The 12,359-nt window shown below is 33.0% G+C and overlaps 1 protein-coding gene across 14 annotated transcripts; it reads left to right on the forward strand.

Moving 5' to 3' along the window:
* The first annotated feature begins 646 nt into the window (after positions 1-646).
* On the forward strand, positions 647-7,585 carry LOC140810146 (transcription factor MYB28-like). Of its 14 annotated transcripts, none has more exons than XM_073167979.1 (6): positions 648-953; positions 3,603-4,244; positions 4,532-4,561; positions 5,928-6,247; positions 6,358-6,760; positions 7,219-7,585. In XM_073167979.1, the coding sequence occupies exons 4-6, from the start codon at positions 5,939-5,941 to the stop codon at positions 7,365-7,367; spliced, it is 861 nt and encodes a 286-aa protein (XP_073024080.1). In that variant the 5' UTR covers positions 648-953; positions 3,603-4,244; positions 4,532-4,561; positions 5,928-5,938; the 3' UTR covers positions 7,368-7,585. The 14 variants fall into 14 exon arrangements, with proteins under 14 accessions (XP_073024078.1, XP_073024080.1, XP_073024083.1 ...); XM_073167982.1 differs by having other exon boundaries at positions 4,177-4,244; XM_073167988.1 differs by having other exon boundaries at positions 649-953; positions 4,177-4,244; positions 5,967-6,247.
* The last annotated feature ends 4,774 nt before the right edge of the window (positions 7,586-12,359 follow it).

Consider the following 12,359-nt stretch of genomic DNA (forward strand, 5'->3'; position numbering starts at 1 on the left):
CTGCATTTTTATTTCTGCTGGGTTAAAAATTAAAACTGGGTTTTTAGTCTAATTATGGCAACGGTTAAGAATCTTGATGGCCCAAATAGTATTTTGGTAAGGATTTGAGGTCCGCAAATGGATTTTTATAAATAATAAATAATATTCCACCATTCTTAGATAAAATTTTGATTCACCCAACAGCTGAAATTAAGAAAAAAAATGTTAATTTTTTTTAATTATATATATAATAAAAAATAACAAAAAAATATATCGCTTTTAACATTTTATGGTAATCTATTTTTTTGTCAAATTTTCGGTCGACAATTAATGTTAAAAACATCGGTGTTGAACAGAATAACAATAATAATAATTTTTAGGCATTTCTCAAAAATAATTAACCAATATTTTTGTCTATCCTGACTAAATCTTGTGATATAGTATGAGTAATATTAATTTTGAAAATTAAAAGTAAATATTTTTTATTTCATATTTTATTTATATATTATACACGAATTATGCTGAATTCTTAAAATATAAATGATTTATTAGTTAACATTTAAGTTGTTGGGATAAATAAAAAAAGAAAAAAAATGGAATAACTCTTAATTATTATCTATGAATAATAAACTTTGTTCTTAATATCAAAATTATCCATCACACATTTTAGCGTGGACACAACACACAATTTATATTTTATTTATTAAATTTTACAGCTCGCGGCGGCATCGCCTCTCCATCTGCAGCGATTTGGCGTCCTTCTGGGAAAGAGAGCGGCGGCGGCCGCAGCGCCGCTGGTCCCAGGGATGTGGAGTCTGGTACCACCCGACCTCACTGGACCTCTCTCTCCAGGTGGCTGGCGGCGCTGCATGCACCCGAATGAAATTTTATGTGTAATTTTTCTAAAATTGGATACAAACCAAACCTTAGGCATGGGGCTTATGCCCCGTGTGGATCTCTGGTGAAAGTTTTAGGTACCGTCTCTTTTACCCTTTTGCTATTAAGACCGTGCTATGCAATCTGTATATTCTGTAGCTTGGAATCGAATTTGAATTAATTTTCGTAGGAAGAGATGGATTGAGCTGATTTTCAGAGATTTAGGTTATAATTGGGTGATATATGTTCTTATTTTTTGGGATGTTTTTGTCCCGAACTATTTCTTTCCAATTGGATGACCGAAATCAGGAAGTCATTCTCTTCCAGGCTTTTATGATTTTCTTAAATCTCCGTTTCTAAAAAATGTGTACGACTTTGAAAATATAACCTCTATCTGTAAAACAACGTGGAGCTTGAAAGTTTGTACGAACGTCTACATGAGAAACAGATCACCTGATCTTTTATGAAAGCAAGTTGAAAGTTTTAAGATCTATCATGGGGGTTTTAGCATTCATGACCCTTGAATGGATTCTAATGCTCGAACCTGGATCCCGTTCCAGTGTGTTGTGTTAGTCGGGGCTTAAATCTGTCCCATGGAGTTAATTTCGCCTTTTGTTATCTGCTGTTCTGTTTTGTTTTGTTCTATTTTGTTAGTTTTATGTTTTGTTTTATGATTTGGGTCGAATAATCCAACAATTGCATCATAGATTTTGAATTATGATAATTTGTTGATCACAGTCTATTTAAGAAATTTGAAGTCAGTGAAAGAGTGGGATAATCTTTGTTTCCGTAAATTTTGGAATTTAAATAGCGCAAAATAATTGTCAAGTTTTTATTTTTTTCCCGGAAATGTTTCCATAGCAAGAAATAAAACCAAGTATACAACATACTCTATGGTATGGTTTCCCAAAAATTAATTCTCATTTTTTTCATCTCTCAAGATAATCATTAGTTCTAATTCAACATTTATTATCACTTAAAAATTCCCCAATATTATTTTATTCTAAATCAATACACTAAATTTTAAAGTTTCGTATCTTTTAGAAACTAAACTAATACTATGTAACTATATAAACCTAGCACATTTTTACATGGAATCTACGGTAAAGATTTGCAGCTTTAGAAGTCAGCACATAATATACAACACATTCTCCAAAATCACATTTTCAAAACTTCCTTTGAAACACCGGAAATGAAATCAAATATTGTCAAGGTTTTTAGGAATCCGTGGTTTAATCGATGTTTTGTGTTCTTTAAAGGTTTTGATTGAAGGTATTGAACTACTCGGTGAAATTTCATTCACACTTCTTTTGACGTATTTTCAGATGATTTAAGTGAGAATGATGACAAACAAATTTTGGGACTGATCGATGCTCTTTGGTGGCTGGAATTTAAATTACACTTAAAGAATGAACATTCACCAATTCATTTGTTAGGAAAATTAGTGTTTAAAATATTTAAAATGAGATATTCCTTGCATAGAATATATATGATTAGTTGAGAACGAGGTGCAATTTGATAATTTATTCAGACCATGGGGATTTTATTCAATTATGTACTTTCGGTTACTGTAATCTAGGTGGTCTTGTGCTCCCGAGCTTGTTACTCCCAAATGTTTGGGGCATAACATATTTGAGTTTTGTTGACGTGTTAGAGTTGTTGATTTTTAGATTGGCTTTTTGATGGTTTTCTGACTTGTTCGAGTTAAGCTTATTTTCACATGTTAAAATGAATTTTGTGATTATAAGGATTTCTTTTGTGATGAAATTTGGATTATAATCTAACGATATTTGGTGTGTAACAACAGTTGGAATCAGCTAGTTATTGTTGAGCATTTTGACAAAATTATTTTTCATGACAAATAAAGTAATGTTGTCAACAACACCCAACTGCAAGAATGTTGATCCCATATTATATTCATTTGATATCATGACCCTATAATGACATTAAATATGCTATCAAAAATGAAGATTTTAACCTATATAAATATAGGTGTGCTTGATCGATTGATGGTATAATTTGACATAATAAATTAATCATAGTTCGGAGGAATAATAATTCCACTTAAAATAGCATTGACAAAATCCATGTCGGGTTTTAACTTTTAAGTTGCAATGATCATAAAACATCCAGTCACCTCCTCATCACTTTCAAGACTATTGTTTTTTGATCATGATTCCAAGTCTTCTTAGTCATTCTAGTTGGATATTCGATCTGATGTACATGTTATAGAATTTCACAACACTTTGTCCGAGATATGTAAAAGTGTGTCCATGTTAGCACAATGGATTTCACTAGCAACTTGTTTTAGTTTTCTTTCCAAGATGAGGATGAAAGTTGACAAATTTTAATTCGTTATTGGTGTGATAAAATGGAACAAACATTTCTTACGCTGGTGAATTGAATATTAGTTGATGGAGTCTTCTCGTAAGTCATGAAGTCTTTTCTTTTTGTCAACCCTTATTTGAACCTTCATTGCGTGTATTCAAGGAAATCATGGTGGATATAAGATTCTCTAATTGTTTTCTTCTTATCCAATCCTCATCATACCTATATGATACCTGTGTTCTTGTGGGCTTACAACCGAGTGCTTCAAAAGTTCGTCAGACCCCTCTTCTTGTCGATAAATTGTCACAAGCTCCATTAAAAATCTCTTGCCCTTGCAGTTCCCATATCTTCGTTTGAATTTGGATCGTACAATAATAAATGTAGGTTTTATTCGTTAAATTAGTTTTCATCCATGACAGCTAAAAGTACTCGGGTTGATGGATTCATTTTTGAACTGGAAGCTCATGGAATTATGTTATGACTGTAACAAACATTCAACAAGCTTTGGCTAACAAGGGTCGTGGACTATATCTGAAGATGATGTCCTGGTGGAGTTTGTGAAAGAGCATCGTGGAGAGAATAGGGGTTCAAATTATGGGAACTCTGGGCGTAGTAGACATACAAGGACAAACTTCTTTTTTTCTAATCCTACAAAGATGCATTCTGTACTGAGAAAGAAAGATTTATTGCTCAGATTCATGTAAACACCGAATTTAAAAGACACCTACATATTGGTTTGAGAATTTACCTTTAAGAGACATGCTCCGAACATTAACTGCTCAATTCTTCACCATGACCATAATTTCATCACTTTTAACTTCGTTTGAACCCCAAGATCCAAATTCTTTGTATTTCCTAATCTCCACTATGTTAAAATGTATATTACCAAAAGATCCTTCACAGAACATACATGATATTCAAATATACTTTAGAACTTGTAATTCAAGATCTTGATGTTGGTGGTGTTCATGAAATTCATATCATGTTCTACAGGCCATGGCAATAATGCATTTGAAAGTTAATAGGAAGATGATCTCCAACAAAGATAATTATTAGTGATGGTAATGTCGTACTGAATTAATATTATGCTATCGATGTTTTCGCTTTGCATTTTGTTCTAGATAAAGTAAGAAATATTTTGGAATCACTCTTGTTTGGTCGTAAAGCGTTAATTGCTTTGCTGCATTCTTACTCGGCTAATAAAAGATTCTTTATGCATTACAAATTTGGGATCGCTTCATTCTTACTCACTCACACATTTTTTTAAATCTAAATTGTTGCGTGAATTACGATTCCATATATTCTTACCATATTTCTATATAACGGTTAATTTGTTTTTATTTGTCAGTTTCGTGGATGCAGGTCACTCAACAATGAAGTAAACCCTCTTCCTTTTCATTATCAACCCATGTCACGAATTATGCCGTTTTTCTTTTTTGTGTTTCAGAGCGTAAATAAATTACCATCAAACTATTATAATTGCTCGTATTCCTGTTGTCTAGTAATTCCGGCCTCTTTCCATGGTTTTCTCTCGGTCTTGAATTATTCTTGGATATGCATTCAGAAAAGTATTATATTTGTGGTCGTAAATCAAAGTTGAACTTTGGAATCGGATATTTGAGTGAAAAGAATTATATTTTTATCACATGGTATTTGTTTTCTTTTATAATCCATTAATCATATCTATCAACATTTGAATTTTCACTTGATTTAAAAATTTTTATTTTAGAATCTCAAATGTAGTGACTTCCTTCAATGATTTTTTTGTTTAAAAAGGTATCAAAATAATAAAATGTGATTATATATCGAAAATGTTTTAGGTTCCAAATATTGTTTTTGTGCATCTTATCCTCGCCATGTTGCCTTAGCAGAACCTGTCATTTTTGTTGTTAAGGGAGACTTTTAATATCCGAAAAATCTGGGGGTTTAGCCTTTTAGGAGGATGATTTATGTAATAAGCCATCCTGTTTCTAATGTATTGATTTTATATGGGTATATAATTGTCAAAATATGGTTCATACACGCAGATTCAACGTGTGAGTCACTTTGGTTGAACTTGGGGATTTAGTGCTTTTCTTAAAGCATTAGCTTTAGGGCACAACGGCACCGGCTAGAGATAATATAAATATGAACTATAGGTTGACTTAGCATGAACGTTTGACGGTGGGTTAGTGTTTTCGTTGATGATAAATCTTTTTTCTTGTTGTAATTAATTTTCTGTCCACTTTTATTTTATGTTACTTGGCTGATTTGAGTGAGTAAATCTCGTACAATGCTAATTTTAATTATTAAATGATATCGGTGATAGTTCATTAGACGAAATAAAATTGAGGTCCTTGTAAATGAGGTTGAGAGAATACGACATCACATCCAACTAGTGAATTGTGGGCATCGAATTACTCGGATATTATTAAGTGAATACATTGAGTGTGATTGGTCAAAGATTGTCAAAATCTAAGAAGGGTACCAATTGCGTCAAAAGCTTGAAAGCATTGTAATGTATAGACAACAAAAGTGTTTATGGACTTGCCTGTTATTGGTTTTTAGTCTGCTTTACAGTTCATGCCGACACGTGGATAGACTAGCATTCAAGCGGGGCTAAACTCTAGGTTTTTGCCTATAAATTAGACAAGCCCCATTAGGGTTCTTACACTTTTTTATAGCCTCCATTCTCAACTCAAATTTTGTCCTACAAGAATTCCTTTCCCCCTTTCTAAGTCGACCCAATTGTTTTTTTTATCAAGTATTGAGTATTATGGCTTTCGATGGTTCTGGATGCTCAGGATCTACATCTGGAACAACCGGACGTGGGGCAAAGAAAACACGATGGACTTCAGCAGAAGATGAGATTCTGATGGAGTACGTAAGCAAGCACGGTGAGAGAAATCGGGCTTCTATTCAAAAGATATCTGGACTAGATAAATCAGGGAAGAGCTGTAGAAACAGAGGGGCCAATAATTTGAGGCCTCATCTGAAGAAAGGTGCATTTTCTGCTGAGGAAGAAGAAATTATTATTGAGCTTCATGGGAAACATGGTAACAAATGGGCTCACATCGCTGCTCAGGTTATTAATTTGGCTCGGATGATTTTTTTTTTTTTGGTGGTTAATTTTTTCTCCAGTATGCAGTAAAGGGTTGAAAATTATAATTTACTAATTTCTTCTCATTAATATAGCTTCCTGGTAGAACAGACAAGGAGGTCAAGAATTACTGGAATATCAGATTGAAGAAAAGCCAACGTGTGGGTTTGGAGATTCACCCTCAGCAAATGAGTCAAACAAATCAGCTCCTCGGTTCTTCACCATCAAATGAATTACTTTCTTCACCCACTTTGGTTACATTGCCTTCTGTCAAACAGATCTCACCGAATTCATTTTTGCCAGTGTTACCTGTTCAAGAAAATTATCTCAATTTTGGCTTCGATCCCCACCCAAACATGGTAGTTTTAGGCCTTCCAGCCATGCGAGCACCAAAAATGGTCACATCAACTCTTGAACCTTTTTCAAGTGATCATGTGATTGCCACCCCAAATAATGCTGCTGGGGATTTTGAGGTGATGGAATCAGAATTCATGCATGGTAATACATCGATTTACTGATATTTAATCTTTATTTATTACCATGTAAATTGTTGATGGGCAATCTAGGAAGAGGATTTTGGTACAATTCAAATTGTTGATATTTACTTGGAAATTTAGTTTCTAGTTTCACAATTAATGACAAAACCACCTTTGAAATTTTTTGCAAGAACTAAACTACAGTTTTTTAACCATTTCGAATCTTCGATATATTCGTTCGATTTCTTTTGCTAAGCATATTTTTTCTGTTGCTCCATTACGCATGCATAAGTAGTTCTTGTTTGATGGTAAGTATCAACTCTTTGGGGTCTTGCTGTTAAATGTTAATGGGATCGAACATTTATGGCCGACTTAGCGTCACTTGATTCATGAATGAAATTTAGTCAGTCTTGTTTGCAATAGATATTCACTTTTTCCCCCATAATTTACTTTAATACATTGGTTTACTTGTTCCCTTAGGCACAGGAGCCAAGGCATCGGGGTCAGGCATCAATTTTATGGACGAAGAACTGTCCAGGCTTCTAGACAACTTCCCGTTAGTTGTGCCCCTCCCTGAATGGGATGATTTACATCCCCGCCCGTGTGCCGATTCGTCGTGCAAATATTGAATTGAAGTTGAAAGCGTACACAAAGTGTTGCTGATATGCGAAGCTGAAGATTGGCAAATATTTTGTTTTTTGGAATGTCATTCGAATTTCTAATAAGGGGGATTTTCTCGTCTAGTCTGAAATTTTTTTAGCTTAAGTGGGTGTTGTCGCTAATGTATAATGTCTAGGAATTAGATATTATTACTTGCCAAATTTTATTCCAAGAAAATTAAATTGTTCTCAATTTGAGAAATAATTTGTGTGTGTCCATGAAAAAAAAAGAAGGAAAGACATGCCTTACAATACGAGAGTAGCGTACAAGGATATAATTCGGATAATCGACTTAATATCTTGAAGGTGAATTTTTTTTAAAAAAGAGTAATTTTGATTTTAAGGAAAATAAAATTGAATGCACGAATCCTAAATGCAAAAGAATCGAATCCTAACTCTCAAGGCCTATTTCTCCTTTGGTGGATTTGAGGTTTAATGTCCGATTTAAGAGACAGTTTTACGAATTTTTATCTGTGAGACAGATTAATCTTACCGGTATTCACAATAAAAAGTAATATTATTAGCATAAAAAGTAATATTTTTTCATGGATTACCCAAATAAGAGATATGTCTCACCAAATATGACCCGTGAGACTGTCTCACACAAGTTTCATGATTACTATAGTTTTTTCAAATATATATTTAATATTGCTTTTTGGATTGAGAAACTAATTCAAAATCACTAGTACCAAATTCATGATTCTATATTCATTTAATTTATTTGGCTAAATTTAATTTTGGAGATTTTAAATTTACCGCTATCAAACGTAGACAATTATGTTCTTAATTTTGATGGATTTCAACTTATTAATATATTAGAAAACAATCTAAAATATATAATATATAATTACAAATACATGGAAATTTACACAATATGAGTTGAATAAATCCATTTATACGTGAAATCCCAATATTAATTATATAATAATTTGTTAATACAATAATAGCAATATATGGGTAATATCATATCTTATTTTGTCAATTCTATCGGAAAAATTACTTAATTAATTCTTGTCAGCGCCGTCACACTGATTTGTGAAACCCTAATCATTTTCGGGATTTTTCTTCCTATAAATATGTGTCATTCTGTGGTTAGAAATTCACATCAACCATAATTTATATTTAATTGCAACAGAGAGAGCGAGCGAAGCAGCGCTTCCCGCGGCCATTTTGGCTTTCCGGCAGCAAAGATACGTTGTTCTCCTGGGATTAGTGGCCACAGTGCCGCTGACGTCGTGGTGGATGTGGAGGGCCCTCTCTCTGCTTTGCTCGTCACTCCACTCCATTCCACACACCAGGAGGCTGACAGCATATTCAGCAGCACAAATAAAATAAATTTTATGTGTAATTTTTCTAAAAAAAAATACTTTTGTTTTTCCAGTTTTTAGTTAACCAAACAAATCCAGCATTGGTTACACTATAAACTATCGGAAGGCTCGTGTGTTCTCACAATCATACATAGTCTTCACTGATCTTTGGTCGTTGGAAAACATTAGCCCAATTTTTTTGTCTGTTCATCAAATTTTCCATTTGAAACTATTAGGACATGGCACAAGATGGATCTGGAAACTTTGCTACAAATGACATGAGCTCAAAGAAAGGGTGGACAGAGGCTGAAGATAAGATCTTGGGAGACCATTTGCAGGAGCATGGTGAAGTGAATTGGTGTTTAGTACCCAAAAGTACTAGGTTAAAGAGATCTGAAACTCTTGGATCACCAAATGATCCTTGACGCATTTTAGCGACGAAATGAGTGGCCCGGACTCGTCGCTGATGGCCTTTAAATCTAATGCATCATCTTCCTCAAATGCATTGCCATGCTTTAAGAAAATATACAAGTAGTTCGATCCAAGGGCCTTGATATATATGATAAAAACAATTTGCTGAAGTTAATACCAGCAAAGAATCGTCTATATATAACGGATTGATTTCCAGTTACATTTTGTAATATACTCGGTAGCACTATTGTGTAATGATTTTAGTGAAAAATATTGTTTTTTTCAGCTACTTATATGTTGTTGATTGTTGATGGCATCCTTACGACTCGTTTATTATTAGATGATTAACCAAAATATAAGTGTGGTCTATAATATGGCCCAAAATATTTAGAAAATAGACTAGACACTGACTTGACAAGATCTCTTTTAACTCCCACTTGCTCCAAACCTAGAAATCGCCCACTTTCATGTGTTTGTTGTTGCCGTCCTCTCCACCATCCACACTCAGTTGCCACCGCCGTGGTCCGCCCCACCCCACCGTCAGTCGCCTTCATCGATTACTGTTATTTTTGTTTATTTTTCTGTCTACTTTTCCTTTATTTGGCTATATATTTAATTATGTGTATTAGATATATGACTTTGCGCGCGTATGTAGCCGCTGCCGCGAACCTCGACACCATCCGCCATAGCTCGTCCTTTCTCTAGGTAAATTTCTATACTTTTTTTTTTTTTATTCAATTTGTATTTTTAGATTAGAGTATCAGTCTAATTCAACTTTTATATTTACTAATCTTCATTTTTTTTATCCTTTAGTTCATCGCAAAATATTTCCATTTGTAAACGAATATCTCGTCTTCCACACGTTATCTATCATTAATTATCATATCTCACGAACCAGATCGATTCTTTATAAGATGAATGAGTTTCACATATGAGTGTGTAGAAACTTGTGCATAATTTAGTGCATGAGATAACGTCCTGTGCTATATAAGAATATATATTTTCATTATATCCAACACTTCTATGTTTTTTTTTAACATTTTATGATTTGCTTATATCCTGGTTTTATTTTCTCTAACCAATTTGTGCATGATTTAATGCGTGTGATCAAACGTCTTGAGCAATATGAAAAAATATTTATATATTCTTTTTATTTATTATATATCGAATACATAGTTGTCTTTTCGACATTTATGATTTGCTTTAAACAAAAATCTCAACAAGAAAAAAATGAATTAAAGTTGACGAATAAATAAAAGGAAAGTGAAATTAAATACAATTACGAGCATGAAAAAACTTGTGTGAGACAGTCTCACGGGTCGTATTTTGTGAGACAAATTTCTTATTTGGATCATCCATGAAAAAATATTACTTTTTATGCTAAGAGTATTACTTTTTTATTGTGAATATCGGTATGGTTGACCCGTCTCACAGATAAAATTCGTGAGATCATCTCACAAGAGACCTACTCCACGATCGTGATCAATTGTAAAAAGCATATATATATGGATCGCGATTGTCAAATTTTTTGAAAAATATATTAAATTTGCTATTAATAAATATGTTTTAGTTTTTATAGAATGAAGATTTAGATTAATAATTCATTATTATTTTATTATTATGTGATTACTTAAGTTTTTTTTAAATATATATATATATATATATATATATATATATATATATATATATATATATATATATATATATACGTTTGGATTGATAAATTAATTCAAAATCACTAATACCAAATTCATGATTCTAAATTCATATAAATATATATATATATATATATATATATATATATATATATATATATATATATTTAATATTCATGATTCTAAATTCATTTAATTTATTTGACTAAATTTAATTTTGGTGATTTTGAATTGACACCTATCATACGTAGACAATTATATTATTAGCTTTCGATCAACTTATTCCATTAGAAAACAATCTAAAACATATAATATATAATTACAAATACATGGAAATTTACATTGTGAGAGTTGAGTAAATGGATTTAGAGCAGATTTTTTGTGAGACGGTTTCACAAGTCTTTATCTATGAGACGGAGTTAACCCTACCGATATCCACAATAAAAAGTAATACTCTTAGCATAAAAAATAATATGTTTTCATGGATGACTCAAATAAGATATCTGTCTCACAAAATATGATTCGTACGACCGACTCACACAAATTTTTGACATGCATTTATATGTGAAATCCCAATAATAATTATATAATAATTTGTTAATACAATATTAGCAATATATGGGTAATATCATATCTTATTTTGTTAATTCTAAAAATCACCTAATTAATTCTTGTCAGCGTCGCCACAGATATGTGTGAAACCCTAATTATTTCGAGATTTTTCTTCCTATAAACACGTATCATTCTGCAGTTAGAAGTTCACATTAACAATAATTTTTCTTCAATCGCAAAACGGCGCTTCTGGCCGTCATTCCGTAAGTGAAGATACGCCGTTCTCCGGGGAATGGTGGTCACAGTGCCTCCGCCGCTGCCGTGGCGGATGTGGAGGAGGGTCTCACTCCAGGAGGCTGGCAGCATAATCTGCAGCACAAAAAAATTATTTTTGTGTGTAATTTTTCTAAAAAAAAAAAAGATTTTGTTTTTTCAGTTTTTAGGTAACCGAACAAACCCGGCATGCGACTCCATGCTAAAGTCCATTGGGTATAACCCCCCTTTCCCTTTTTCTTATCACTTCTACCTGTTCCTTGGTTTTGATTGATTTTAGATTGAGATTGTACGTATTAAGTATTTGTTGATGTTCTTACGTTTTAGGATGTTTTTGGCATGTTCATTTTCTATTCGCATTGGATTTACTGAAATCGAAAGTACTATCCAGCGTTAAATTATACACGATGATATCGTCTTTTGTTATTGATTTTTATCAGTTCATATACATACTTAATTACTAATTATCAGTGTCTCTTTTTCATTGAAACAGCTTCCAGGATGAAGAGACAGAAACGTGCTGGTCTAGCTATTTCCGCTCCAGAAGTACGCCAACCACCACAATCATTTTCATCTCTTTTGGCTTCGGTTCAGCCGGCCACATCCAAATCTCTCATCTTTCTTCAAGAATGTCCGACTTCCGACTGTAAACGATCCTTCACCAAACCTACTGGATAATTCCTTCTCTAACAACCAGCTGCTGACCCTTTTTCGGGACAAATTAAAGCTTGGCCTTGTCGCTGGTTTCTCCCCACAGATCACTT

The sequence above is a fragment of the Primulina eburnea genome, chromosome 13 (genome assembly GCF_022965805.1).
Source record: "Primulina eburnea isolate SZY01 chromosome 13, ASM2296580v1, whole genome shotgun sequence".
NCBI lineage: Eukaryota > Viridiplantae > Streptophyta > Magnoliopsida > Lamiales > Gesneriaceae > Primulina > Primulina eburnea.

Bases quoted from the DNA above. Each gene is read 5' to 3' on its own strand.
- LOC140810146 (XM_073167976.1), top strand. From the start codon at position 869: ATGTGTAATTTTTCTAAAATTGGATACAAACCAAACCTTAGGCATGGG. The intron at 954-5,927 runs GTACCGTCTCTT...TTTTTTATCAAG, and splicing joins ATCTCTGGTGAAAGTTTTAG to TATTGAGTATTATGGCTTTC. The intron at 6,761-7,218 runs GTAATACATCGA...TTGTTCCCTTAG, and splicing joins GGAATCAGAATTCATGCATG to GCACAGGAGCCAAGGCATCG.